The sequence below is a fragment of the Diplotaxodon limnothrissa genome, linkage group LG14, assembly GCF_057381915.1.
Source record: "Diplotaxodon limnothrissa isolate DT_005_m linkage group LG14, D_limnothrissa_male_GT1.1, whole genome shotgun sequence".
Lineage (NCBI taxonomy): Eukaryota > Metazoa > Chordata > Actinopteri > Cichliformes > Cichlidae > Diplotaxodon > Diplotaxodon limnothrissa.
Window position 1 is genome coordinate 41,294,308 of NC_140609.1, and position 10,219 is coordinate 41,304,526.

At 46.3% G+C, this 10,219-nt stretch overlaps 1 protein-coding gene across 1 annotated transcript; it reads left to right on the plus strand.

The window, feature by feature from the left end:
* Nucleotides 1-136: 136 nt before the first annotated feature.
* LOC146619545 (collagen alpha-2(IV) chain-like) lies at nt 137-6,888 on the plus strand. The gene is made up of 8 exons (XM_085370235.1): nt 137-206; nt 279-404; nt 625-723; nt 2,747-2,959; nt 3,128-3,305; nt 3,411-3,528; nt 3,667-3,839; nt 6,807-6,888. Exons 1-8 carry the CDS (start codon nt 137-139, stop codon nt 6,886-6,888), a joined length of 1,059 nt encoding a protein of 352 aa, XP_085226361.1.
* Nucleotides 6,889-10,219: the final 3,331 nt, after the last annotated feature.

Below are 10,219 nucleotides of genomic sequence, written 5' to 3' on the forward strand. Positions count from 1 at the left end.
TTATTGTACCAAAACTCTGTCCCTTATCTATCTGTGTGCTAATGCTCTCTTATATAATCATGTTATTAAAAGATCTAATATTGATATCTGAAGGTGAAGCGATTAATAGAGCTGCTCTTCGTTTGTGTTTTGAGGGATGAATGGGAACAAAGGCCCGCCGGGTGGATGCGGCGTACCAGGACCTCAGGGCTGTCCTGGACAAAAAGGTAACACACAGAAACACACACCTGCATGGTGACACATGTATTGTATGTAATACTGAATGTTACTTCTTGCAGGAACAAAGGGGCTAAATGCAACCAGACAGTTACTGTTGTTTCCCGGAGACAAAGGCTCACCTGGAGAGCCAGGGCCCTGTGGGGAAAAAGGATTTCCAGGTTCCCCTGGGAATCATGGCCCCAAAGGTGAGTGTGGAAAAAGTTGGAGGAGATCTGCAACTTCTGGTGCCTGCAAACCCGGCCTGGTCAGTCACACTAGCTTAATTAAAAACAAAGGAATAAAACTGGGGGAAACTTGTGGGGGTGTTCCATGATCCTGGAGAGTCCTGAGAGATCCAGAGGACACAAGCTTCAGGTACGAGCAGTGAAAGTGTGAACTGAAGCAATGTTGTGTTTGTGGCTGCAGGTATGAAGGGTCACTGTGGGAACGCGGGTAAAAAAGGACAAACTGGAGGCCCTGGGATAAAAGGACAAAAGGGAGATGGAGGAGTGCCCGGAACAAGAGGTAAGAAATGTCCGACATTAACACTGAACACAAGTTTAATGCTAGAAATACTCAAAATGCTGCAGAGTGAATGTGAGTGTGAAGAGTTTGTGGCATAAAACAACATTTTTCAGCAATAATTCAACTGGAAAGAATCCTGATGTTTTCTACACTGAATGGACTTTCTTGATGTTGTTGCTCTCGCTGTGGTGTTGTTTCACTCGCTGATCCTGTTACGCAGCTGTGGTTTGTGTCACTCGGTGAACTTTCACACAGTTCTTCATTGTATATGTTTTACAAGTCACACATATAAGACGAGCAAATCGTTCATTTGAACTTCAAGACCTTGGTGGATGTAGTAGATGGTTAACATGACCCCACTCTACCCTTCCACAGCGTTTTGTCAAAATTCAGAATTAGCCGCAAACAGCGATGGGCAGTAACGCGTTACTGTAATCCGATTACTTTTTTCAAGTAACGAGTAAAGTAAGGGATTACTATTGCAAAAACGGTAATTAGATTACCGTTACTTTCCCGTAGGAACGCTGCGTTACTGCGTTACTAAAACCGTGATTTTTTGCGAGAATGTCTCATGACAGTGACGTAAGCGAGTGCGACGTTCGTGACAACAGCTGTGTGCAGATCAACAATGGATCACATATCGAGTGCAGAGAGAGTATGAGCGTGCAGCGTTTAAAGCGTGGAAGTACTGACCTTACTTTGAGTTTGATTCCATAAAAAGTGACAAAAACATTAGTGTCCGCTGTGCGTGGGAAGAAAACTTCTTTTTACAGCGAAAAAACCCCTAAACTTCCAACAAGCACCGAGTAGCTACGACGTAATGGGAAACTCACAGAGAAACTCGCGGATTCTTCCACTGACCGCGGCACACCTGCACCAGGGTAAACCTCCGCCTACCCCACTCCTGCTTTACAGGTGAAAATAGAGCAACAGGACTGCTGAGTCTTTGACTTTATTTATTTTCTGCTGTGTTTTACTTGCATCTATTTGAAAGACTGAGTGTAAACACAAAAAATATTTTATTTTATGTGCTGGAATGTGCAGAAAATAGGTTTAAATATTAAACTAATTTATTCAAGTCAGAGAAAGTTGCATATAATTAAATGTTTGTTTGATGCATAAAGTTAAAAGATTAAAACTAATAAAACAAGTTTTAAAAAGAGGCTTTTCCATTTGATTACATTTTGTATGATGGATTATGCAGAAAAAGTAGAATTGGGCTGAAAGATCGTGTTTTTAAAAAGTAACTAAGTAACTAAGTAATTAATTACTTTTGAAAATAAGTAATCAGTAAAGTAACGGGATTACTTTTTTGGGGAAGTAATCAGTAATTAGTTACTGATTACTTTTTTCAAGTAACTTGACCAACACTGGCCGCAAACAGGAAGTCTGTGCTGGCCAAAACAGCTTAGCTGCCCTTAGCGTTCCCAGCAGATGTTCCCGAACAGTCGGAAAATCAGCCGGCTAAGTTAATGTGATGTAATGGGGAAAATCTACACCTGTGCCTCCAACCTGTTCATGATTCAAATAGACTTTCCTCACGCAGTGATATACCTGCTGAGGAAACGACTCTGGCAGGAGCAGGCGAGGTTAACAGAAACTTGAAACTGCCGGTACAGGACGTACATGGATGCGGTGTGGCTGTAATCAGCAGTAACAGAGGTCCCTACAGTTAATTAATGTTGCGTCTTGTTGCTGTCGTTTATAGAAGGTGAGCGGATAAAAAACAAACCCAAAACAAATAAACGTAGTGATGTAATGGCACATTTCTCTCAGTCTACCTGAAGGACCTACATAGTGAGTGGTGAGGTACATGTGAATGTGTTGTGATTGCTGTCTGCTCTGTCTGTAAGGAGTCTTTACTCATATGTGCCCAGAGGGACAGAATCCTAATTTTAATTTAAGGTTTGGTGGCTTTACCACCGCATACAACGCACTAACATCTCTGCCCATGTATCTACACTAAGTGCTGCAGATCACTGCTGTGGTGGGTCTGAGACTGCTCACTGCCTCTGTGTTTTAGGTTGTCCAGGCCCACAAGGTCCAGTTGGCTTTAAAGGTTCTCGGGGTACACCGGGTACTATGTCAGCATCACCTGAAAAGATCAGCTTCCTGTTCACCCGACACAGCCAGACAACCGACATCCCAAAATGTCCTGAAGAAACAAAACTCATATACGAGGGTTACTCGCTGCTGTTCATCAACGGCAACAGTCGAGCTCACGGACAAGACCTGGGTAATTCAAGACCCTGCTTACATTTTCTATCATTCATATGAAACATTGTGGGAAAAAACCTGTTAAAGTTGATGGGTGTGCCGACCTCATCCAGAGTTTGAATACTTTCAATCTGCAGCACAACTGGAGACCCAAGAGGGATCAAATAACACGTCCTTCTCTCTGCAGGTACGTTAGGTAGTTGTCTGAGGCGCTTTACCACCATGCCCTTCCTGATCTGCAGCCCTGGGCAGAACTGTCTGTATGCCGCACACAACGACTTGTCCTACTGGTTGTCCACAGATAAACTGGTGGCAGAAGGGCTGCCCTTCGTCACTAACGAGTCACTGAGCAACTACATCAGCCGGTAAAACACAGCCGCACACTTCACCAACACCGATGTTTCTCTACTCGTGAACATGTGACGCACCGGGCGACACGTGTTCACGGGGCGCTGCTTCTCGTGTCGCAGGTGTTCTGTGTGTGAGGCCAGAGCTTCCACAGTGATCGCCGTCCACAGTCAGACCAGTATGATTCCCACCTGTCCCATCAACTGGGTCTCGCTCTGGACGGGTTACTCCTTTGTGATGGTGAGCTCATGTTTTCATATCTGCAGCTTTTTAAGGTACAAGAAGCAAATAAAAACAGTTCTCAAAAGTACCAAACCAGCGTTGCAGTGGATGAACCATTGCTCTGACCTTTGACCCCAGTTGTGACTGATTCCCCAGGAAACAGGAGCAGGGGCGGAGGGGTCGGGTCAGCCTCTGGCCTCGCCCGGGTCCTGTCTAGAACACTTCAGGAAGCTCCCCTTCATTGAGTGTCATGAAAGAGGAACCTGCAACTTCTACACCAACTCCTACAGCTATTGGCTGGCTGCTCTGAACCCCAGCAACATGTTCAGGTATGACACACCTTTGCTAAGGTCACTGCTGTTTTCCTTTGTGTCACCATGTTAACACAGCTCAATGCTCCAGACTAGCCCACTGCCAAAACTCCACCTGCTGAGGACCACATGATTTTTCTTTAAGAGTTGAAATATTGTGTGTTTGTATACACCGTATTTGCGCAACACCTTCATGTGTGTACAGCCTGTTGGGATATACACGGCTCAGAATTTAAGGAACACATCAGATCACAATGGGAAAGAAGTCATGCTGGGTAGTTCCCCTGATATCGACTGCTTCATCAGTTCCTAACTTGACAGCAAGGAACTCACAATCTCCTGCATCACAGTTTGGTTCCGTGGTAGTTAGACAACAGGAGAAAAAGGCCCATGGCTGCAGCTTACCTCGTAGCCCGGTTCGCTGAGAGAGCACGGCCCTGACACCTGAATCATCTGCTTGGTGATATATAGGTAACCGGGACAGGTGCAGAGGTGAAGAGTTGTTTTAACGTGATGAAGGCTGTCTGGGCTTCAGGGGACTGAGTGAAAGGAGTTTTGTTGAAGCTAAGGTGAGCAAGAGGTCCGTTTATCTGACTGTAGTTTCTGATGAATTAGCGTCAGAGGTTGGCAAATCTGAGAAAACATTGCAGATGTGTTCGAGACATGGGACAGACAGATTGTACGTCTTCACCTTACCTCCTGCCGAGCTATAACCCAGGAAGGTGACAGATGGAGAGTGAAACTCTAATTCTTCTGCCTTCATGTATTGGCAGCTCTCTAGAAGACCAGTAGGACACTTCAAACGTGGATCTGACGTGTCTTGAGGATATTATCCTGATCTTTTCCACCCAACAAACATGTTAAAAAAAATCCCTCAATATGTCATTGTGGCGTGGGTGTGGTCCTTGGCCAGCTGCAGAGGAGGCGTGACGCAGTGAGCTCCCGGGGCGGCGCAGGGGCGGGGTGAACAGGTGTGCTGGGATCTGACAGTGATTGTGTCTCTTTATGTGTTGGCAGTGACAGACGGAGACGGGGGTGACAGCAGAGAAAGAGAGCGCGGAGTATATGTGTCCACGTTACCCCGAGTTTAATAAAAGGTTTCTGCATTGTCAAAGTCGCTCCGGCTGGTATTTCTTGGGTCCACCGTTACAGTCATTAATGAGGCTCTGGAAAACCACGGGAGCATTGGTGAGGCCCAAAGGCATCACCAAGTACGCAAAGTGTCCGGATGGTATATTAAATGCTTCCATTCATCCGCCTCCCTGATACAAATGAGGCGATGAGGATTCCAGAGAGTTCATGAAAATAGTGTCCCTGTGGACGGTTAATGGGAGGTAATCGCTACTAGTTTTTGAATGTCATTCAGTGCTCTTTAATCAATGCACGGTCATAGTGTCTTGTCTTTCTTGGGAACGAAAAGGGAACCAGAACATACTTGGTTTGAGGGATGGATGATGCCGGCAGCTAACAACTCACCAATGTAACCCTCAGCTGGAAAGGGAGGCAATGGAGAGGTGGCTTGAGGGTATCGGGGCTCTGGAGAGAAGGTCACCACAACCATAGCGACGCGAGAGGCTTGATCTTGAAAACTTCTTGAAGGTTGTGTTACTCAGTGGGAATGGAGGACAGATGGTGAGTCGGGTGGTGAGGGAAATTCGTGTGAGCTGGACGGTAGCGGCAATCTTGGGCAGTTGATCAGACTGAACAGACTCCAGCTTGCGACCTCATCACTGGGCCGGTCTATAAGTGCTTCTTTAGCCATGGATAGCTGAAGATCAGAGGGGTCTCAGGGGGAAGCAGAAGTGTGGAATGAAAGAGTCTCTGCGATTACCAAAGAAAACTAAGTGGACTGGTTCCACTTGATGAGTGATCAGGGTTAAACTTTGGTTATTAAGAACAGTTGCAGGAATGGGAGGTTGAAGAGGAACCAGTGGGAGAGCTGGTTGTTTGTTCAAATTTCAGGAAGAGGCCAGGGTGAAAGGAAAAGTATGCTTCAGCCCATGCCGGTGCGTTTCCTCTCAGCTGTCCAACAAAACAGGAGTTTCAAAGCATCGGCCGAAAACAAGCGAGCACTGTAACAAATCCACACACCAACCCAACTCACCCAGGAGACAGCACTGTGGAAAATGGGCTTGACAGGGGAAAAGGCGGAGCAGCCCCTATGGTGGCGGTGGATGGAGAAGGATAGGTAGGTGCACGTGGCTGACTAGGACCGGGAGTGCCTTCAGAACAGAAACTACAGTTTGTGGATAGAAATTTTACACTGATTACTTAAAAAGTCAGGACATGTTGACCGAACCACGACTGCCTGCTTAGAGATTTCCGTCTGAATTGGGTCCATTTCTTCAGCCAGTTCATACTTTCAAGGTCAGAAGGATCCAAGTGCAGACACAACACAGAGCAGTAATAAGATTTCCCAAGTTTGAATGAAAATGCAGAATAACCAATGGCGAGACGTGAAGACGTGGCGGGGGAATCTCTGACGAGGAAACGCTGAAAACAGAAGAAGAGCGAAGCGGTAGTGGAAAGATCCTGGTTATTGATCTGTAGCTTTAGGTGGAGACATAAAGCTGTGGAGGGAGGGTGGGGTAGCCGGGTGGGCGTCCAAGTGGCGAGTGAGTGAGTGGAGTTCCAGTAATCCAGAGGATTGTGACAGGCAGGAGAAACAGGTCAGTCGTTCAAATCCAGGAGAGCGAGTTACAGAATGAAGCGGAGTGTTGACCATGGACGCCGTGTCCAGAATGCGGAGTTGTGAACGAGTCACGTGGTGACTTGACGAGATGCTGTGGGACATGAGGTTAAGAAACAAGAAGTTACGAGGCCTGGTTATCACCATGGCGATCTGGTGAAGAACTGACGGCAGTGCTGGTCTTAAGTATGGTCCTGCTGATTGCCAGAGATGGCTCCGCCCCCAAAGGGCTGGGCTTTGACAGAAAAACATCATTACACTGACTACTTCCTGTTTGTATTTCTGTCTGTGTGCAGTCGACCGCAGCTCTGGAGAGACTCGGGACCCCTTCCAGGGAACCGGATCAGCCGCTGCCGCGTCTGCATGAACCAGATATAACTTACTGCTGCGCCTCCTGCTGGTGCTGCTGCTGTAAATACGGCTGCTGTTCACATCACTACTGAGTCATACTACTGATAATAATAATGACTATTCATATTTTAAAATATGTGATCATATATGATACCATAATAGTCCTGCTGATGTTGTCTGTGCAGCGCTGTGCTCAGAGAGGCTCCCCTGCTTTCTCATATTCAGGCAGAGCTGTTTATACTTTCATGCTGTTTAAGAAAAAGAGCAGATTCTTTGGGTGAATTTTGTGAACTTTATTCTGTTTAATAAAAAATGTTTTCTAGAAGTCTCCTGTGAGCCGTCCTGTTTATGCACTTTCTCACCACATGCACTATATGCAATACTCCTTCACCTTTTTTCTGTTTAACATCACACTGATGGATCAGAGAGATTCAGTATCTTGCCCGAGGATACTTTGGCATGCAGACTGGACCCGCTCCACCTCCTGAGCTGCAGCCATCACTGTCAGCATCTTTAGACGTCGCTCTGTCTTTAAACATGAAGATAGATCGTTTAAAATAAAGAAACATGTCTGACTTTCTCAAACTGTGAGAGAGGCAGACGCTGCTTCCTCAGATGTTTTGGTGTCGACGTGACATTATCACAGAGCCGCTGCAGATGTGCGGAGGCCGTCTGAGTGCAGTGAACTCATCCTCATTCTGACTGAGCATTGAGACATCGTGCTCAGCAACAACACTCGGGTGGTGTTTCGACGATACAAACAATAAAAACTAACGTGATGTGAGATTAGAAAATACTGAACTACAGTAGCTGATACACACACAGCCCCAGTCTTTGCACTGCAGGTCCAAACACCTGCACGGCATAACAGCTGCGATGCATCTGCTCTGAAAGAACGACAGATGGGAGGATTTGGGCTCTTTTACATGTGTTTGGTGGAAGAATACTCTGCTTGGCACAGCATGCATCACTGTGAAACGCCACAGTCCTTTAAATCCTCCCATTTTGCTGAGAAAAGGTGAAAACGACCTGATCTTTCAGCTGAGGGTTGTTATTCAGCGTACGCCTGACTCGTCCTCCCGACTCTATAAATATTGGAGGCTTACAGTCTGTCAGAAACATGCAGTCGTGCTGTTTGACCTGTAAAGACGTCTGTGCCTCTTGGTTTATTTTGCATTTCCACAACAGTGCAGTCCTGATGAACTGGACCGTCAAAAGTCCTCCAGCGGTCTGAAGTTTGAAGCCTAATCTTGAAAGTAGAGATAGTGTCTGTCTCCTGAATCCAAACTGGAAGCTGGTTCCACAGAAGAGGGGCCTGAAAACTGAAGGCTCTGCCTCCCATTCTACTTTTAAATACTCTAGGAACAACAAGTAGGCCTGCAGAGCGAGAGCGAAGTGCTCTGATGGGTCTTTGCTTTACAAATGGTGTCAGGGTGTCGGAGAGGTTTTGTGTCTCTTGGGGTTTTTCTAAAAATTGTCTGCATGAAAGAAACATGTGACCGATGTCCCAGCACTGATTAATGAACTTGTTTTGTCTGATATTTGTGTGGCTGCAGGAGGCTGTGAGCGGCCCTCTAATGCATTTTCATATCTAAAGATTAGCGCAGCAGATAAGTGATTTCTCTTATTAATGTTGCTCAAAAACAACAAGACGACTCATGAAATTTCATTTTAAAGCTTAAATCTGAGGCGTTGGCGGCGGCGGTCGAGTCGGTTAACGTTCCCGCTCACGCTGAGGGCGTGATGTGAGCGCTCGGCTCCAAATTAAAGTGTAATCGTTGTGTTTGTGACTTCACACAGTGACTCAGGGTGGAAACAAAAACATCACAGGGGGGAGCGTGATGTCATCGCTTTCCATCGTGTGTGTGTGTTCGTGCCAGCGGCTCCTTAGCAATGGCTGTTCGCTGTTAATGTGTTGCCACGGCAACCGGCGGCTGATAATGCGTTGTTCATTATCCTCCAGAGAAGATGATGAAGACGAAGACGGTGAAGGAGAAAATGTGTGTGGAGCCCAGAATCACAGATTGATCTCAGATTTGTCGGCTCTTCCTGTGACGAGCCAGAGCACAGGACGAAGGTCCATCAAAATGAAACTGACTCTTACAGACAAAATCGCAACATGATGGGAAAATAGATGTGGAAGGACGTGCACGTAGTCAGCATCAGCTCCTCAGCGATGTGGAAGTGCAACAGCAGAAAGAGAAGCAGCAACATATCAGACGTGTCCTTCTGAAAAAGATAAAAGCAAGAAATAAAATCTAAGTGAACTTTTGTTCAATTAGAACAAACGTTTTCAGTTCTAAACGAACGTGCTCGGCTCAGATCAGTCATCTGGAACACGAACAGAGCAAAGGGAGAACTTTTAAAAATCGCAGTGTTCTGTTGCCTGCTCTGGTTAAAGTGGTGCAGGAACCCTGCAATGAGCTGATGTGATGCTCGTGTTCGTGCTGTCTTTCTACACGGCTGAAGGTGGAGTTCAGTCAGTGAGTCTCTGCTACACTTGGTGTAAACTAACTGTGACCATGAAACCAGGCCACTGTGCAGCAAGCGAACCTGTTTATCCTGCGCGAACCTGCAGAGGGCTTTCATGCAGCCTTTAAATATCACAGTTAGCCTGCAGCAGCTTTCACAACATGAAGAAACATAATGTGACATGTGCAGATTGAAAACAAGAGGACTTAATGTCTTTGAAGCGAGCGAAGCTAACGTTCACCTTCCTGATGGCTGGTTGTGTAAAGCGCTTTGGGGTCCTTAGGGACTAGAAAAGCGCTATACAAATACAGGCCATTTACCATTTTACCATTCCTCTCCCTGTTAAATCAGCAGCTGGACCTTTAGCTGCAACTCACCGTGAGACGAACTGCACACACACAAGCTGCGTCTCAGTGCGTGGGCTGCAACCTCCTGAGGACCCGGGCCGAGAAGACCGAGAAGGCCGGAGATGAGCGTCTGTGAAATTGGACGGTCTTTTTTTTGAAATTGGACCTTCTGATCTGCGTCACCGCTGTCTAAATATAACAGGACACCGGAGTAAACTCTCGACCATCTCACACTTATGATAATCAGTCTGTTTGACGTTTATTCGGCTGTGTGAAAACTAGAACTTTAATCTCAGCCAAACAGATTCACTCAGGAACAAATCAAACACTGAAAGAAGCCAAACAATAACAGTTTTAAGTTATCTGAGTGACTCACAAGTCTGAAAACGACGTGCCGGGAGTTCGCTGTCCTCGCCCGGTCAGCTATCGAGCTGGTGGGTAACAGACGTCTCTGAAAACATCGGAGCACTTTTGCAAACATGTGATGTCCTGATAAATCTGCAGATATTTGAAGTTTACACAGCTACTGTCTCGCCTGA

What these genes read in the sequence shown, in the direction of transcription:
- LOC146619545 (XM_085370235.1), top strand. Translation starts at nt 137, where the DNA reads ATGAATGGGAACAAAGGCCCGCCGGGTGGATGCGGCGTACCAGGACCT. An exon ending in AGGAGTGCCCGGAACAAGAG is followed by an intron (nt 724 to 2,746) that starts GTAAGAAATGTC and finishes TCTGTGTTTTAG; the next exon opens with GTTGTCCAGGCCCACAAGGT. An exon ending in AACCCCAGCAACATGTTCAG is followed by an intron (nt 3,840 to 6,806) that starts GTATGACACACC and finishes GTCTGTGTGCAG; the next exon opens with TCGACCGCAGCTCTGGAGAG.